The sequence below is a fragment of the Danio rerio genome, chromosome 6, assembly GCF_049306965.1.
Source record: "Danio rerio strain Tuebingen ecotype United States chromosome 6, GRCz12tu, whole genome shotgun sequence".
NCBI lineage: Eukaryota > Metazoa > Chordata > Actinopteri > Cypriniformes > Danionidae > Danio > Danio rerio.
The window spans coordinates 10,931,797-10,952,500 of NC_133181.1; the positions used below are offsets into that span (position 1 = coordinate 10,931,797).

Sequence of the window (20,704 nt, forward strand, 5' to 3'; positions counted from 1 at the left end):
TTCATCCTCTCTCGATGGATTAGTCAGTCTATGTCCAACCATCTATCTATCTATCTATCTATCTATCTATCTATCTATCTATCTATCTATCTATCTATCTATCTATCTATCTATCTATCTATCTATCTATCTGTCTGTCTGTCTGTCTGTCTGTCTGTCTGTCTGTCTGTCTGTCTGTCTGTCTATCTATTTTTCATCTATTTATCTTGCCTAATTCTTTCTAGCCATCATCCTTCCATCTATTTGTCCTTTTTATTTTGCCTAATTCTATCCATCCATCAAGCATCCATCTATTCGTTTATCCATTTGTCCATCTATTAATTTTGCCTAATTTAGTCTCTATCTATCTATCTATCTATCTATCTATCTATCTATCTATCTATCTATCTATCTATCTATCTATCTATCTATCTATCTATCTAATTATCTATCTATCTGCCTAATTCTATAAATCAGTTTATTTGTCCGTCTATCAATCTTGCCTAATTCCATCCATCCGTCTATTTAACTATTTGTCCATCTATTTATTCATCCTAATTCTATCCATTTATCCATCTATGTCCTATTTATTTTGCCTAATTCTTTCTTTCTATCTATCCATCTATCCTAATCTAGCCTAATTCCATCCATCCGTCCATCCATTTGTCCTATTTATCTTGCCTAATTCTTTCTATCTGTCCATCCATCCATCCATCTATTTATCTTGCCTAATTCCATCCATCCATTTGTCCTATTTATCTTGCCTATCTATCTATCTATCTATCTATCTATCTATCTATCTATCTATCTATCTATCTATCTATCTATCTATCTATCTATCTATCTATCTATCTATCTATCTATCTCTCTCTCATCTATTTGTCTGTGTGTTTGTTTATCCGTTTATCTATTTGTCATCTATTTATTTTGCCTAATTCCATCCATCCATCCATCCATCCATCCATCTATCCATCTATTAGTTTATCCATTTGTCCGTCTATCAATCTTGCCTAATTCCATTTATCCATCTGTTTAACCATTTGTCCATTTATTTATTCTTCTTAATTCTATCCACCTATCCATCATCCATTTGTCCTATTTATCTTGCCTAATTCTTTTCATCCATCCATCCATCCATCATTTATCTTTCCTAATTCCATCCATCCATCCATGTGTCCTATTTATTTTGCCTAATTCTATCCATCCACTCATTTATCTATTTGTCTATCTTTCCTAATTCTATCTATCTATCTATCTATCTATCTATCTATCTATCTATCTATCTATCTATCTATCTATCTATCTATCTATCTATCTATCTTCCTGTCTATTTATCTTGCCTAATGTTATCCATCCATCTAATGGTCCATTTCAGTGGATTTTTCTATATATCTATTGTGTTTGTCTGTCCATTTATATGTCTGTAAGTCATTTTGTCCATCTATTTATCAATCTATCTGCTCATTTATCTGTAAATATTGTGGCCAGATGATTTGGCCTAAACCATTTTCATGTTGGAGCATCATAACTATCCACAAAATGACACAGGGGGGACAGTGAGAGGAATAGAACGAAACGTATAGGGGAGGAGGAAATATTTTTGAGTGTGTGTAAAAGAGAGAGAGAGAGAGAGAGAGGGTTAGTGTGGTGGTGTTTTCCTCCTGCATGCATCAGTGAGGGAGAGGGAGTGTGATGGTGGTGTTTTCCTCCTGCATGCATCAGTAAAATGTGAAGATGGCGGAGCTGCAGATGCTGCTGGAAGAGGAGATTCCTGCTGGTCGAGGAGCTTTGCTGGACAGCTACGCCAACCTAGAGAGAGTCGCCGAGTACTGCGAGAGCAACTACATACAGGTGACAACATTAAACGCCGTACAAATATTCGAGATACGCGCAAAAAATGACAAGAGAGATGAATGATCCGACAGCTTGTGTTTTCGAGTTACGGTAAAACGAAATGGACTAAATTCAACACATGTCGTTGCCGCATTTAAATCATTATGGTTTATAATGTTCGAAAGCATCATCTAACACATTTTTTGGGCGTTTGAGAGCCATGTTCACTGTTTTTGTACAGAAATGGGGCCTCAAACGCTGAGCTAATAAGCTAACGCGCTAATCGAAGCGAAACCAATGTGTAAACCTCAAATGTATCACACAAAAACGGTTTATTTATTTTACCTTTAACTTACGTTTAATACAAACGAACCCCTACTGCACTTTTGTGATTATTAATGGTTAACAGTTATATTATTTAAAGCGGTATATTTATGAGTAAATCTCTATGAAAACATTTATGTGTTTTTGAAGTTAGCTTCGCTGCTAAATGCTGAAAGCTTATGTGCAGTGTTTTTAACTTAATAAATGTGCTGTTTTTATTTCAAATGTTTCTTAAATTTGTGGTTTTACCCCCTTTTTATTAATAGAGTGTTGTTTAGGGTTGTACATGGTCGATAGAGATGTGTGGATGATGTTATGTTAGGAGGATATTTTTTGGTAAGGTTACGTTACTATCGCGATTAATCGATGCAGTTTACTTCTACTCCGATATCTTTTTATACATGCATACAGTTTCGGCTGCATTGTTACAATAACTAGTTTGTAATATATGTTGGTTTATATAAGGGGTCACCAATCTCGGTCCTGGAGGACCTGTGTCCCTGCAGGGTTTAGCTCCAACTTGCCTCAACACACCCACACCTGCCTGGATGATTCAAGTATACCTAGTTAGTAAGACCTTGATTAGCTTGTTCAAGTGTGTTTGATTAGGGTTGTAGCTAAAATCTGCTGGACACCGGCCCTCCAGGAACAAGTTTGGTGACCACTGGTCTATATAGTCATGCTGTGATAGACAAATTAAATAACTGTGATAGACAAATTAAATAATTAAAGACCTTTTAACGCCAGTCTCTGAATAAATACTTACGGGTCATCAACAAGCTATAAATCTGTGTAATTTTTATTTCCCACCTACCATGTGTTTCAGAGAAAATTATATAATTTATAAAAAAAGTTTTTAAATTTAACATTAATTTCAAGTTAAACAATAATAGTATATTCTGACGTTGGTTTTTAATAAGACTTAAAACAATGTCCATTTTTGCCGGTGAAATGAAGTTATGCGCCCTGTACGGAACACTATTTTAATCTAAATGGAGCATCATTAATACCTCATCTTCTGTACACATGCATAGGCAGTCTTTTCTCAAAAACTACTGGTCCAAAAGACATCAATCAAAATTTGGATTGGGCAGTAGCTATTCACTCAGAGAATGATCTGGCTTTCAATGATGGAGGAGTGGTCGTTTGAGTTTGCTGAATGGCGAAAAGTGTACTTAACATGGTTAGTCTACGTTAGTTAAACTGTAGTTCTAAGAACTATTGTATATTAGGCATGAGACGATAACCGTTTTTAAGGGATACTGCAATTTTGAAATGCCACGGTTTTAAAACCGGCAAAACTTTTCTGTAATACCGTTCCTATACTGTAAAAAAAATCTGTAATTTTAAAGTTTATTTCAAGCAGCTGGGGTGCGGGAAAAAAAAGTAAAATAACCGCTGTTAAATTACAGAAATTTACTGTAAAATAACAGGTTGAATTACAAAAATTTACTAGAAATTTTAATTTAATGAAATTTTTATAATTTAACGGCCGTTATTTTACGCTTTTTTTTTCTGGTACCCCAGCTGTCAGGAAGAAACCATAAAATGACGTTTTGTTTTATATATATATATAGTGTAAGGTATGTGTACGATTTTTTTTTTTTTCATTTAAGTTTTTTTTTTTGTTTGTTTTTTAGGACAAAAAACTGTCTTTGAAATAAATGAAGACAGCAGAAGTCAATGATTTATTTGAATTATTCAGCCTGACATGCTTACTGCTCCAAAATATATTAAATGTTTTTCGAAGGGGACACACTTTTTTTGTTTTGTTTTTACCCAGACATTTAAAAAGACTATATTTTAGAGCGGTAGTCACAATACCGTGAAACCGTGGTGTTTTAATCCAAGACTATCCTACCATCAGAATCATATACCAGCCCATGCTTATTGTATGCATTTAATTTACCCTGCTAGCACGAGGTTTGATGATTCATCTGGAAACCAATAAAGGCTTCTGGAAAGAAAATGAGTGACTAAATTCGTGTTATTTTCAGCGTTCCTGGGGGATCCACAGAAGTGGGTGTGTGAGGATCTGCACTTCTCTGTTTAGTATTTGTCATCCCTCAGAAATAGAGCATCAGAAATCAAAGTCTGACATTTATTGCTCCAAAAATACAGAGCGTGTCACATGGGCCGGAGCAGATCAGTGGCTGGATGTCACTGGATATGAGTTTGTTCTCTGCGAATGCTGATTCCAGTACTTTTGAGTCGTGATGTGTTCCTGATAAATATTGCATACTCGCAGTAAAGGGTCGAGCTTTTACTGGCCTGTTAATGCGCTAAAACCTTAGGGTCAAAACTGACAGTTCTCAAGATGTTAAACAGCTTTGTGATTTTGACCAGGGAGGTTTCGGTTCATATTGTACCTGAATTAGGCCTCTGGGAATCACACAGAGCACACAGTGAAGCTCTCTGAAGGCATTTCATTGTGTCATTTGTAAAGAAAGTCTGTAGGTTGTGAGAAATAATTTTATTTCTCACTTCGTAGCTTTGGCACAGCAGGTTCAGAAATACCATAAATAGCTGCATGTGACCGAGCTTAGATTTCTTTCCATGACAGCATGTAGCTTGGCTTGATATGAGACCTGCTTGCATGTGGTCTGGTTTTAGTTTAGAGAGTAACCCAGTATTTCAGAAAGTTTCTCTTAGGGCTGGGCGATATGGCAAAAATAATTATTTTCCACATTGAAAGATACTGATATATATTTTAATACAAGTTGTTAATGCTTCAAGATTTAAAAGAGTACCCCTACTGATAATGACTGATACCATAAAAATTAGATGGTCCGTTAAACAACATATTTTCGGCTGATAAATTTTTGGGAAACCAAAAATTCGTTATCTCTAATATCAGCACACTTTTAGTTTCCCATTGTTGCACATTTCTGCTGTGTGATTGGCTCTCATATCAATATAGAGTTAAAAAGGCTATAGCTTATCACTGTGAACATACATTTTTTTATCGCGATTCGATATGTTATGATTGCATTCGCAATAGTCAACCTATGCAGTGTTGAGTTTGGATTATATATCACCACAAACCACAGGACAAAACATGAGATTGGTGGAGATACTGCAGAATTTGACCATAACAGAGTGAAAGTTTATCTTCTGCATGTGTTTTTAAGGCCCATGATGACTATGTGAGTATTTTTATAGAGTTTAAAGCATTGTAGTTGTGCATAAAACATTTAATAAAGATTAGTTTTATTTAATTATTTATATTATGAAGACTATGCAGACTATACATTTGATTATTTAATTTATTTTCCTGTCACGATGGCGCAGTGGGTAGCATGATTGCCTCACAGCAGGAAGGTCACTGGTTCGAGCCTCGGCTGGGTCAGTTGGCATTTCTGTGTGGACTGTGGAGTTTGCATGTTTTCCCTGTGTTCGCGTGGGTTTCCTCCGATAGCTCCAAAGTCCAAAGACATGCGCTATAGGGGAATTGGGTAAGCTGAATTGTCCATAGTGTATGCGTGTGAATGAGTGTGTATAGATGTTTCCCATTGGTGGGTTGCAGCTTGAAAGGCATCCGCTGTGTAAAACATATGCTGGATAAGTTGGTGGTTCGTTCCACTGTGGCGACTCCAGATTAAAAAAGGGACTAAGCTGAAAAGAAAATGAATAAATGAATTTCTGTACCTGAACACTGCTAAGTCTGGTTTATACTTCTGCATTGAGTGATCGGCATGACCCATGGTACATGCCTTGCTAGTTGCCGTGCATTAGTTCTTCTGTGCATTGTTTCTGTTGCTCTGCAATAACGCGTCCGAAACACTAGCTGGCAGTAGGTGTTTATGTTCCTTTCTGTCGAGTTTCTTCGCTGGTGTTTTGTTTTTTCTAAACGCTTCCTTGAACTAAAAGTGGCTCAAACTCGCTCATTTTGAGGCTGGAATCAGCGAACGTGCAACAACTTTAATCATAAGGTAAACACAAAACAACAGTCTCCATCTGACACTTGTAAACCCTCGCTACATCGGGCTCACACGGCTCTCTCTCCCGCCCACACTCATCAGCGCTACCAAGTTGACCAATCACAGAGCTTGTGCTACCTGTCGTTGCGACTTTTATTCAGATTTTTGAAAGGTGCACGACGGCCACGTCGAGGGCTATGCGTCGTAGGCTGCGCCGTAGCATATGCATGCGCTTGACGCAGAAGTATATCTCAGCCTTTAGTCTCCAGAAAACCATAAAGCACTGTTTATTCACTTTAATATGTGCTCCATTGTGTTTATGACTGTAGTTTGTTTGTTATAAATCTAAAGTAATGACTTTGCAAATAGTCATCTGGTGAAATTGTATTAATACCGCAATCTATTTTGCAGAGAAAAAAAAAAATTCCCAGCGTAAAATTTTTTTCAGTGTCCTGCAGCCCTAGTGCATATATGTACATGCATATATATAGGCAATATCACATGAGTAGCAGTGCAATGTGGCTGTATATCGGCACTGGTGTGTGGCGCTGGTGTCCCACCAGTGACGATATACAGCCACATCGCACTGCTACTCGTGTGCTATTGTGTTTATATAACTTTGAGGGCATAATAATGTATATAAAAAAGAAAATCCAACACGGAGAGTCTCAATTTTCTGTCTGATTCTCTAGCATAATTTCTAAAGTGAGGACAAAACAGGTGGTCTTGCTGACATTTTAAGATAATAAGGCTAAACGACATGAAATGCCATCAATCTACAAAGATTTACCATTATTTTTGTTGCAATCGGGAGATCACAATATTACTATGGTATAAATACAGTATGGTATAAATTAGAGCTGCATGATTCTGGCTAAAATGAAAATCGCGATTTTAAAAAAATTTTTTTTTTTTTTTTTTGGCTTAAAATAAAGATTATGATTTTCTCACGATTCTGTAGATGTAAAATAAAGGTATGGTAAAAACAAACATATGGCAAAACATCAATAATAATTTTATGTGTAGGTCTACTGGTTTCTCTAAATAAATCTATTCTACTTATAATAATTCTGATGTTTAATTATTATGTTTGAGATTGCATTCTGTCGTTGACAACATTTCTAGACCATTTTATTATTTGTCATTATCAGATTATATTCAACAATATATAAGCTAGAGTAGGTATACTGACACTGTAAACATTTATTTTCTTGCCCAACTCTGTTGGCTATGAAAGAAGACACATATCAAATGCTTGTAATCATAACTCTAAAATGCGATTTGATCATTTAAATTAAGTGCACACTTTCAGTTTCATTTTGACTGTTAAGTGCTTGTTCATACTTCGCACGCCGCTCCCAAACGATCACTCTGTGCCACAAACTGAATATTATTTACAACTGTATTACCTGTTACAGCATATGCAGGTTCTGTTCACTAAAGTAAGCACACGCGCATCTATCGTTAAGTTGGGCGCGATCCCTCCTTCTCTGTGATTACAGCTCACGGTCAGCAGCTCACGACACTTGTGATTTCCAGGCCGCGAAAACATCATTATATGATGACAAAAATTACATTTTTAGGTGCATTATACCTTATAAATACAGTATGTGACTCATTCAACATCGTTTGGAGGTGTCCATGTCACTGAGCAACGTGTGTGAAACAATGAAAAGACTCGTGCAGCCGCCTTTTCTTCTCTTCTGAACTTGAAAATACGATTGACAGAATCGTAGAAATGCTGGATTAAGATCGTCTAGGGCAGGGGTCACCAATCTCGGTCCTGGAGGGCCGGTGTCGCTTCAGTGTTTACCTCCAACTTGCCTTAACACACCTGCCTGGATGTTTCAAGTATACCTAGTAAGACCTTGATTAGCTTGTTCAGGTGTGTTTGATTAGGGTTGGAGCTAAAATCGGCAGGACACCGGCCCTCCAGAAAACAAGTTTGGTGACCCCTGGTCTAGGAGGTAGAATCGAGATCGCGATCTTTTTTCGATTAATTGTGCAGCTCTAGTATAAATACTACAACATACTGAAGAGAGATCGACTTAGAAAGTAATGTACCTGTGTAATAATGATTTGATCAGCTGTAGTTAGATATTATGCATTTTTTTTTATTTGGGCTTATTATGTGGTTTCTGTCGCCATCTTGTGGATGAACATTGTCAACCGTCTTTGCTCAAAGTCAGGCTAATGGCCGTTGATGCGCTGTCTTTTAAAAGTTATTAATTATTATTAAATATTTTAAAATAGGCACTATCCTTGTAAATAAACTGCATAGTTACAATTTAAACAACGACATTCTCAAGTCTCGACTAAAAAGCCTCAAAAGTACATTATGATGTCCAACAGCAGCAAAATTTGTCAAACTGTAGAGTGTCTCTGCTTGTCGCCATATGTGGGTGGAGTAATACACAAGGGTGAAGGGTTAAAAGGCTGGAAGAGTGTTGTTATTTGCAGAAAAATCGCACTGCTATAAGCCAATCAGATTAAAAAACAGACAGAACTGTTGTATAAACATGGATGTCAGTAAGTCTTCTGCATTTCATGACAGTAATGGCGTTATCATATTGGCACAATTGCTGGATGCATGTGTTATGAGACCTTTCTTTACTGTCGTATGAATATCGAAGATTCGAATTACTGTGCACGAGTCATATTAGATACAATTATGGTGTATCTCAACATCTGCAAAAGAGCATCTCAAACACTCTGCAGAATGTCTTCTTTTGGTTTTTATAGATTATTTGCAATTTGTACAGTGCATTTCATAATCAGTATAGTTTTAAAGTGGCTTTTTAAAGGAGCTCGAATGTGTAGAGATATACATTGTGTATAGTATTGGGTGACTAACATGCAAACGGGTGTATTTCTCTCAGATAACCCTCCTCCCCCGTTATCCTCACTCACTGTACCATTCATCAGTGGTCCACCCCCTATACTTGATGGCATCACCATAGTTACCCCGACAGGGAATGACTGATGGCTTAGGCAGCCAATAAGGCAGTGACCCGAAGCATTATATTTTCACAGTAGTGCTTCTCTGATTGGTCACTGCAAAGTCTATTCGTTCTTATATGGGAAATTAATCTTGAAGGGTTGTGCAATATTGTGTGGGTATGTGGGCTTGTTCCAGTAGCCAAATCTCAAGTCTGTGCACTTGACCATTTGTATCAACTAAGTGTCAGTCTTTAGTGACTTGATGGAAGACAAAACATGGTGTTTTTGCAAAGATAAAAAAAAAAAAAAGCTTTACATTGACTTTGCAAGAATGGAACTGAATTCTAGCTTTTGGCTCTAGTGTGTCGACCTTTCACATCTCTCTTGTCAGAACTTTTAAAATAGTATCTTGATTGGGTATATGTATTTGTATGGAAAAACCATACCAATTTTTAACTGTTGTATCTATGTAGAGAACTTCCTATTTGTAGTATATTTTTATTTTAACAAACTGGTATTGATTTCTAAATCCCAAAATCCATTTTTAGCCTATGCTGTTTCAGCTGATGCGTGAATAATATTTCTGTCAATTTTCTGCCACATCTCCTGTCTAATAAATATAAGAAACTTAAGGCAGAATTAGATTGTTTACTGCAAATCACAGTTTAATAAACAAGAAATATAAAGGTTTTTTTTTATTAGGGGTGTGTTTGCCTCCAGCTGTATTGAAATCATCCCAAAATTGACTTTGAAATAGTGTTCTGTACGTTTACACCCCTAACTTCTGTATTTTCTTGTTTATTATCGATAACTATGTTTTGAGGGTGTTATTGTGTTGGTACAAGGGGGTGGGATATTGACAAAAATGGTCAAATGCTTGTATATGTGATAGAAATACGGTACTGTGCAAAAGTCTTAGCAATGGCAACCAAGTTAGTTATAGCTTGAGTCTTTTCTGAAATTCTGTGCTATATAAAATCAAGTAGTGGTGTAACTGATCACAAATCTAACGGTTCGGGTCACATTATGATTTTCCATGGATCAGACAATTTTTCGGATCAGACAAAAAGGGGAGAAGACAAATGTAATTTGCTTTCCATTTATTACAAAAAATAGTACTGCAAATCATGTTTTAACAAACAGAACCAATCTGTTTTATGAAAAAAAAATTAAGAAATAATCAGCTGAATTAAAATATTTAGTACTGAATTCACTGTTACGATTACTGTTGCTGATAACACTAACTGTAAAAATGTAGCATAATAATTTGTGCAACCCATATTTATTTTTAGTCTCATTTTTAATAAATGATTAAGTGATTCACTCATAAAACTGTTTTAATGCTAGATGTCATTTTTTTCATGGTTGGTTGTCACTACCTATTGGTTAATGTAATTGCTGCCTACAACTTTAATTTTTGAGCATCAAGTTAAATGCACATGGCGATGATTTTAATCTTTACCATAAACATCAGTGGTTTTATATAAACTATCAAATGCTGTCCCAGTACTTCTGTGTTATTCGGCTATAACTTCATACAGTAACTCAAGACTAAAGACTTGATCTCTTTCTTGATTTTTGGGTTTTCAGATTTGAATGCAGTGATTCAAAGAATTAATAAACATGAAAATCACCATCATTTGTAGTTTGTTGCGTGGGTGTTGAAATCCTGATCTTTTAATGATTAATCGTGCAGCTTACACTGAATGCTTTGATGCAGGCTTAACAAGTAGTAACAGAAAACACCTGTTGAAACCCATAACATCCTGAATAACCCACCCACAACTTCTTCTGACATCAATAAATTTGACAGAAAAGCCTAAATTCTTTCAAATATGTGATTTGAATGAAGCGAGAGGCGATCTCTCTCTCTCTGTGATCATTTTGGATTTAGAATTAATCTACCAGTAACAAAAATTATTAATCCGCAGGCTATGTGTGTTCCGAACAGTGCGTTGTGATCTGTATGAATCACGAATCAACCATGATCCATTACACCCCTAATATCAAGCATCTTTCATCATTTCTAAGAGTTCTTAGAGTTTAGTTAGATTTAGTGTGTTTTATCTTTCTTTTTCTCTTCAGGTGAATCTCATACTGCCTATAATATTGCCTATACTGTACATACTGTATATAATAATCAGGTCTGGACACTGTGGAGGCCATTTTATGACTGTCTTTGTTAAACCTTACAAATTAGATGCTTTCTAGTAGAAGGTACATGATGAATTAAAACCTGTACTTTTTAGCATTCACAATCAGTTCAGGCAGTATTGACAACAGCTAAGGCAGAAATGTAGATCAAAGACAGAAACTTTCTCTAACTCTTTCTTTCATGTCTAAAACTTAGACCCACTTAGACCCAAAAAAAATCCAACTAAAAGCTGTATTTTCTCGTTAACTTTTAATAAAAAGAATGAGAAGTAATATATAATGTCATTTATACCCTCACTAAAACAACAAATATAACTAAGACTTTTGCACAGTACTGTATAAGACTCAAAAATCCTGAATTTAACTGTATCGTTAAAAGTCTAAATGATAAAGTGAATGCACGCACTTTTGTTGTATCTTGATTCTGTAAAATGAGTGACAACATCATACCATCAATGTTGATGCATGCTGCAAAACCTTCAACTGGGGTTAAAAATGAGAGCGTTGAAATTAGGCCATGAGGCAATATCATCTTCTGTTCCACGTCTATCCATCCTTCTGTGCTAAGATGAACTTTCACTCTCTTCATCCTCCTTTTCTCTCTGTCTAGTCTCCAGATAAGCACAGAGCTCTAGAAGAGACCAAAAGCTACACCACTCAGTCTTTGGCCAGTGTTGCGTATCTGATCAACACTCTTGCCAACAATGTGCTCCAGATGCTGGATATACAGGCGTCCCAGCTACGCCGCATGGAGTCATCCATCAACCACATCTCGCAGGTACTTTTCTCTGGAATTTTTGTGGGTATTTTGCACTTGTGTTATGCAATATGACACTATGCAGTAGTCAACATTTAAAGTGGTTCATCAGAGTTGTCCTAAAACTATTGAACAGCACTCATTTTTGTCTTGGGACAATTTTGAACAACTTTTTTTTTGCTCCACTTCAAATGTTGACTACTGTATATTATATGGGATCGATGAATTAAAGTCTGTTGTTTCATATTATACTCTGTTGTTTATTTTATGACGCTTCAAAATACATTATATATGGTGATACATTTTCACCAATGGGATGTTGGTCCTATAATTGTTTTATATTAAATGAGTATTTATTATATATTTCTTCGTTCTTAATCAAACATTTGCACAGATGTTTTAAATAAAATGAGAAAAAAGACAATCATATATGAATGAGTGCATTTTTGAGTACTTACTTTAAAATAGGGCTGCGTTTGATCAACAATTTCACAATGTGACTTCACAGTTGTCAGGACCTGCAATGTCTATTTAGCATTAGTAAGTTTTTTTTAACCTTAGACTGAAAGTTTTAATTTGCATGTGTTTTTAAAGACTGTAACCCAAGCATTTCACGCAAGTTTAAGCCATTTAGCAGGGTATCTGCGGGGTCTTAAAATGTCTTAAATTTTAAAAACCAAATTTTAGAACTTAAAGTCTTAAATCCACTCAAATATTGTGTCAAATATTGATTTTTCCTGTTCATGTAAAGTTATACCCAATTGGGCCTACACCCATCTATTCACTAACAATATATTTCAGTAAAAGTTTTAAGAAACGTTTATTTATTAACTCTATTTGCTTATTTATATGGTTTAATTATCTTCTTTACAATAACATTTGTTTGAGATGCTTTTTTAAGGTTTTATCTTGACCATTTAAAAAAATCTGTAACATTTAGCCTTGTGTAAGTCTGAAATTTCATTCATTATGGTCTTAAAAAGGTCTTAAAGTCAGCGTGATAACCCAGTGGTTAGTGCACTGACATGTGGTTCGGCAGCTTTCCTCGTGGACCTTTCCTGACCCTACCCCCCTCTCCCTCTCTCCCACTTCACTTCCTGTCAACCCGCTGTGCTGTCCAAATAAAGGCAAAATGCCCAAAAATAAATCTAAAAATAAAAGAAAGTCTCAAATTTGACTTGATGAAACCTGTAGAAACCCTGATTTAGGCAAAAAATTATAATATTTGTAGCTATAAATAAAGAAAAGGATAAATTGTATAATTATTTGCACAGTGAAGATTATAAAGTGTTATTTTAAATTTTGAGTATTTAATGCATGTATCTGAATACTGTTAAGGCTGATTTATACTTCTGTCAGGTGCACGTGTATGGTCCAGCGCAGCCTTTGCGTGGTTGCAAATGTTTAAAAATTCTTTTTGTATTTATTAATGCTTGGAATTTGTTTAGTGTCTTTTATACAGATACAGCCACCTACAAAAGCATCCCAGTCAACGTAAAATTATGAATTCTTTCCAAATAGAGCTATTTAATCTGATTAAATTGTATTCATATAGCAGAAAATTAAAATTTCGCAATGTTTTTTACAGTATCATGCAGTCCTACTTTTGTAATGCAAACAAGAGTAAATGTTGTTAAATTAAATGTAATGTATATTGTTTATTTTTATAAGGGTGTGAGATTTTGCACTTGGTGATATAAGCAGGATTGTAAACTACAGATTTGTTTCTAAGTTTATGTTGTCGTTCGTTCATCTGTAGACGGTGGACATCCATAAAGAGAAGGTGGCCAGGCGAGAGATTGGCATCCTCACCACCAATAAGAACACTTCTCGCACGCACAAGATCATCGCGCCAGCCAATCCTGAGAGGCCTGTGCGCTACATCCGCAAGCCCATTGACTACAGTCTGCTGGATGACGTAGGCCATGGCGTAAAGGTAGGCATCAAGCCAGTCTCTATGTGTGAGTTCATGTTGTTATATTCATGAAAATACACATTTGTCTTGTTAAGAGCACTAACTAGGGTGGAATTAGTTATTAGGGTCACACTTTACAATAAGGTTTCATTAGTTAATGTATTTACTAACTTAAGCTAATATTGAAAAATACTTGTAAGAGTATTCGTTAATCATAACATCTACTAATACATTTTTAAAATACCAATTCATAACACTAGTTAATGCCCTGAGTATGTGATGAATATATCTGATTGCTCAGGCGCAGTTATAGACGAATTACCATGTTTTTAAACATTCAAGATGCGCATGCAGCGAGGTTGCAGAAAAAAACGGGAGGGAATGGCATCCGATGCAGTACAGAGTTTGTTGTCGTCATAGAAATATAATATGTAATAAATATAACATATATGTTATTTACATAAAGCTTTCAGTGTATTATAACAGCTTGTCACCCAGTGATAAGCAGAGGGTTTTGGCAAAATTAATGTTAAAGTGAGCGGCGTTTGTCTGACTGGTCCATTTGGATAGCACCCTCCCAATGAATATTGGATAAGACGACATGTCCAAGCATCCAGCCCGGAATGTAAATCTATCTCATTAAAGCTCCATGTGTTTTTACAAGAGAGAAGTTAAAGGCCTTTAAGTCTTTGGATGCCAACAGTTTTGTTTTGCGTGGTCATGTGCAAGAAATAATGTTCCATGATCAGCCGATTCAAAACTATGTAGTGCTAAAAAACGAGGTTCTGCCTAACCAAAGACAAGGAAAGAAGACGGAACTATAAAAGCTCTGGGTGATCATCAACATGCAGAACAACTGCATTCTGACAGCGAACTGCATCTGTATGGCAGGGTATGCGAACTTACACTTTTACGTTTCATTCCAAGCATTCAGTGTCCGCAGTTTAGTTCACCATATTTAAGTTTTTTTGCTGAAATCAAAAATGAGTGATGTGTATAATTCAGCATAGCGTGAACTTACCTGATATGAAATGAGAACTGAAGAGTCAAGCATTTTTAATTAGGTCGTCACTTCATTCAGCTCCCTTTTAGCCAAAGACATCTGCAGTTGGCATTAAAAGCAGTGTGGTGTACAGTAAAAATAAAGTCTAATTTGGCATCCTACCGTACAACACGACATGTTTGCTATTCCAAGCTTTTTTTTTTTTGCAACCAGGAGCCCGTGTGACGTTGTGTGACGTAGGTTGGTAATTCCTCTTTATGGCCCACTGATTCCGGCATACTGTGCACTCCAATTTAATTTGAACATATGGATCTGTATTAAAGGGTCCGCTGTGTTTAATGACATAGTTCATCGAAAAATCTAAATATGCTCACTGTTTGCTCATCCTTAAGTGGTTCCAAGTCTTTGTTTTTTTATTCTGTTGAACATTTTATGAAGATATTTGGGAAAAAAATTAAAAATAAATAAAAAAACTGAAAACCTGTAACAGCAACTGATTTCTATAGTAGGAAAACAAAACTGTGGAAGTCAACGGTTACAGCATTCTTCAAAATATCTTTTTTTTTTGTTAAACAGAACAAAGAAAGACAAACGGGTTTAGATTAAATCAAGGGAGAGTAAATGATGACAGAATTTTCTGTTTTGTGTGAAATATCTCTTTAACTAGCTGCTGTTTGTATGTGTGTGTGTGTTTGAGTTTTTTTTATTTTTTATTTTTTTTACTCTTCACACTAATGGTTTGTATGTTTTCTCTCCTCACATTTAATGCTTTCATTTGTGAATGTAGTGGTTACTAAGGTTTAAGGTAAGGATTCAGGCTTTAGTTGTTGTGTTTTGTGTATGTGGTGGTGTAACATCTGTGTATTTACATTTATTCAGATTTAGATCAGTGATGTTTAACTCTTGCCCCACAGGTGAATGCTCAGAATATGAAAGCGGGAACAACTCCACACACAGCAGCCCCGACCCAGAAACCCCCAAGCCCTCCCGGACCTGGCAAAGGAACCCTTGGGTAAGTTAATGCGTTTAGACGATTAATAGATACCCGTCTTGTTGATATTGATTTTATTAAATTGATACATTTTTATGTTACGAAACACTAATAAGATATTTTTGAGATGGTTAACCAAATGTAAAGTGGACCTATTATGCCAAAATCAATTTTATAAAGGGGTTTGGACACAGTTGTGTGGCAAAGATGTGTGAAAATTGGCAGTTTCTAATGCTTAAAATTAATTAATTCTACTTTTTACAAAAACACTTTTAATAAAAACTGCAGAAACTCTTTGACATTCTCCCTTTGTACGTTTCATCAGAGGGGGAAAGCCCCGCCCATTAGTGATGATCTCTCCCTCATTAGCATAGGACATTAGTCTTATTTTAGAATCTGCCACTATGCTGACACGAAGGCATGTGTAGCTCCGCCCCTTTTAAAATAGGGCTGCGAGCACAATCTCATTTGAATTTAAAGCGACAGTAAATAAAACTGCACAACTGGGATCAAAACCTGAAAGGGGCAGTTTTGAAGAGTTATGAAACATTATTTGTGTGATATTTTAAGCTGAAACACACTCCAGGGACATCAGTGATTTATTTTACATCTTATAAAAAGAGGCATAATGGGTCTCCTTTTAATTTCATGCTGGTTTAGAGATGTAGTTTATTAGTAATATTTGGTCTGACTGCTGTTTGGACTGGAGGTTGCAGAAAAAAAGTAGCTAGCTTCTGTTGGTCAAAATCTTGTCTTTAATAGAAGTTTGTGCGGTCTGTTTATTTGAAAGAACTGAACCGTCTTTAAGGGGGGTCATATCATGAGGACTCAAACATTTCTTGATTAAAAGAGTTCATTGTAATATGAACAGGGCTGTTGCCATCAGAATTTCCCTTGTAGTGATTTAAGTGGGTTGTTGTTTTGTCATTAAAGTCTGACTGGACAACAGTGTTTATTATTTAACAGGGATGTAATTGTACTCTATCTAATAAATAGCAAAAACAAAAAACATGCAGAGATCTATACTTGATAATCTCAGTAATTACAATACTATCACAGATGACAGATATGGCAAACCTCTGAACCAAAGCTGATTTATTATTTATTATTGCTTAATTTGTATTGAGAACTTTTAAGTTTTACAACATAACATTTTACACTCCGAATATGCAATTTTACAGTGTTCTTCATGAAATAATAATAATAATAACAATAAAAAATAGAGACAACATTGGAGGGTTTACATTGTTCCACATTCAGTGCATTTAACGGTTAACATTGCAGTAATCCGTCTATTTGTTCCAATGTTTTAGAAATAAGTCCTTTTTAAGTCTTAAAATAAATGTTAATTCTTCCATATTGCTTATTTTCTTCACAATTTTTATCCAATCACCAATAGAGGGGATGTCATGCTTATACCAGTATCTGGTAATAATCTTTTTGCTTGCCACACTTAATATATTCACTTAACATATATACACTTAATATATTATACGCATCACTACCACGTCTTCATAGTTTCTTTTGGTATATGGTATCCTAAGATCTTGTCCATTTCCGACAAAACCTTGTTCCAGAAATATTATATTTTTGCCAGAAAATATGTTTATGGTCTACATCAACCCAAGCTAATGTATAATGGCGATTATCATCGATTTAGAGCGTTTACCAGACAGCGTTTTACAGCAGTCCGAATTTTGTCAGTTTGTTTGCTGTTTGTAAATCTACAGAACTAGTTTTGGTTTTTCTTTTTAATGATGAATAATGGCTATTGATATATTTCTATATATTTAGACTTTTATATTTTTATATGTAGATGTAGAACTTGCATATTTGTTTGCAGTCATCTGTAGTCCATTTAGTGTGCCTACACAGAGTGGATTATTTGCTAAGATGCAGCCGACACAAATATATATAACACATTTATCACTGCTAGTTCTTTGATGTCACATTGATGCATTACAGTCTGTACAGTAACATTGCCGTGGGATTCCATTACCAATCTACTAACGGTGTGAGCAATCACGTATCAATAATGACCATTTGAAACGTTTGTAGAAATATGAGAGGTACTACTAAAACTCACTGTAATGCAAATTAAATGGAATGTAGTTTATTTATTATTAAAATAATTTCTAATGGCAATTAATTGTCATATTTTACATGATAAATAAAGCCATTTAATTTTACAAGAAGTAGGTTGCCTAATTGGACCAGCTGACCAAGCTGTGTTATGTTACACATTTTCACAGAATAAATGAATCATGACTAGTTGTGAATATCACACATAATGGAAAACATTTGCTTGTGTGTGATGCTGCATCCATGCTGCTGTAAAACCTGGGTTTATACTCGATGCGTCCGCTTGTTTGGTTTAGTGCATGCGGCAAATGTGACTTCATCGCAGAGTTTGCGGAGGCTCGATTTGGGTGCGCGCGACATGATTTCGGCCGGCGGAGCGCATGATTTTTGAGACTCGAGCAAACGGTATGCGCGGCACCGAAACCGATTTGAGTTATAAACACTTTGAAGAGATTTTGTCTGAAACAGTACGACTGTACAGACTTCTTTATGATCTGTAATCATTGAGAGAACCAGATGATCAATTATTTTTGGCTAGAAATTGCAACAGCCATGGAAAAAGGAGGAAGGTTTGAAAAACCTGAGGGATAAGGTTGTTAAAGCCAAAAGAGACCATGGCAGTGATGTATATGTTACAATTTTGTATTTAAAACAATTTATAGTTACAAAACTATAATTAAAGAACAAATTATTTCTTTGGTAGTTGGAAAAGAATATTTAATTTATGATCGGTTTACAAAATATTGATGGGCTTTTTTTCTGGGCTTTATTGGTCAGTGGTCCCCAACCACCAGGCCGCGGCCGTACAGGTCCGTGGAACAATTGGTACCTGGCCACATAAGAAATCATAAATTATTTCTGTAGAAAATATTCCCCCCACAACTTGGTTTCTTCCACTCCACCGCCATCTCACGTGAAATGGACTATGCCAAAATCCACCACGGAGCGGGAAGAAAGATAGAATAAAGCTCACTGGTGGTTGTTGATAGTTTAAAGTTATAGAACAGGTATTATACAGTCCAAGTCAGCAGAGTATTTAAGGATTTTGCATGTATGTGTGCATGCATCGCTAACTAAGTACCCGAAATCATTGCAATATGTATATATATATATGGAGTTTTACATAATCATACTCATTAGGGCTGTAACATGCCAATGCATACATTTAATTCGACTATACGGTTGTATTAGTGTTAATATGTTAACAGTATACATATACACACACACACCGGTCCGTTGTAACGTTGACAACCGTTGACCGGTCCGCAGTGAAAAAAAGGTTGGGAACCACTGTTATAGGTGATAATGGTCAGGAATGTTGGACCATTATTGCCTTTTTAGTATAAGTAGAGGACAGAAACTAGTCAGACTGTGATGTGTGAATTGTGGAGCATGCTAAATCTAAAAAAAAACACCTGTATATTTTAGTGAGTGTACTTTTGTTGCTTTTATTCTTGCCATAATAAAAAAATATATTTGGAGAGTAACCAATGTTCGGCTGTCATTAATATTTTAATAAACTTTAATAGGTTTAACTGTCCGACATATGAACAAAAGCAAGTGATGCATCAGTTTGATTAAAAAAAAAAATCTTGAATGATTTTAAAAATCCCTATGATTAAAATAATTTATTAAAAAAATAAAGAAAATTAGTTAAAAAATATTGAATGATATTAATGATGTGACGTAAACTTTCTACTTGTCTGTTTATCCATCTATCTTTACGGTCGGTTCTTTTGGCTGCCCCCTGTCGTTTTAAAGCAAATCACAATGGTGAATGTGGTGAGTATAAAAGCTTCGTCCGTTTCGCGAGGTGCACGCACAGTCAGCGGAGGCTAAGGATGTGGCACCAGGCAAAGTATAAATCCAACTTAAGGCCCTAATGGTCATTAAAACCTAATAGAAAATGGCTTTTATTAAGCATTTTAGCTTGATCTGAATCGTGTTTGCCTTATATTACAATTCCATCATATGGATTTACATTATAAATGGTTGTCTTGGAGTAAAAATGACAAAACCGCATGATATGACCCCCATTGAATTATGTGTTGTGCACGTGTTGTTTGAAAAGAAAATTCTCTCTCGATCTCTTTCTCTTCATCTCTTATCTAATCTCTGTTCCTGACAGAGTCGTGTTCGCACACACATCTCTGACTGCGTGTGTCGTAGTTAACAACTTGTTCTCTGTTCAGGGACTGACACACTAAAGCATCTGGATCTGCGTGTTTCCGTCTTTGTCTTTCTTTCTGCCACCGCAGGTCACTGTGGAGATCAAAACTGCCATGTTGTTGTTTGTGTTGTGTTATTATTTTGTGTCATTGCATTTTTACAGCTGATGTTTGTTACTGTTAAACCTCAACTGTGTTCTTCCCACTCGTGCCTATGTCTGTGGCCCCAAACCCTTCACTGTCAACATGGCAACACAACAGTCAAACACGAAACCACCACAGCAGGCATCTTTAAATATCTGCTCGACACATCATAGGAGATTCATGCTAGAGGTGGATGGAATGACGATATATATACTGTACTGTGCAAAGTACAGAGATTCCTCTTTCTATCGGAAATATACCACCTAACATTATTCACCCATGAGAGCACTAAAGAATAAGGGATAATGCAAAGTGAGACATATTTCAAACAAGACAAGTAGAACTATTATTAAAAGGTTTTACGTAGAGTTAATAGATGGTTATACACTCACCGGGCCACTTTATTAGGTACACCTTACTATTAGCGGGTTGGACCCTTTGTTCTTAGAACTGTCTTAATCCTTAATGGCATAGATTTAACAAGGTACTGGAAA

At 35.8% G+C, this 20,704-nt stretch overlaps 1 protein-coding gene across 16 annotated transcripts in view; it reads left to right on the plus strand.

Moving 5' to 3' along the window:
• Nucleotides 1–1,620: 1,620 nt before the first annotated feature.
• Nucleotides 1,621–20,704, plus strand: part of abi2b (abl-interactor 2b) — a 37,494-nt gene continuing 18,410 nt past the window's right edge. For 8 of the 16 annotated variants that reach the window (XR_012407437.1, XR_012407438.1, XM_005165774.6 and 5 more), the window contains exons 1-4: nt 1,621–1,830; nt 11,761–11,928; nt 13,667–13,843; nt 15,740–15,837. Coding sequence is in view for 14 of the 16 variants with exons in the window: in XM_005165774.6 (XP_005165831.1) it covers nt 1,714–1,830; nt 11,761–11,928; nt 13,667–13,843; nt 15,740–15,837 (560 nt within the window). In the remaining 2 variants the exon portion in view is untranslated. 16 annotated transcript variants of the gene reach the window in all.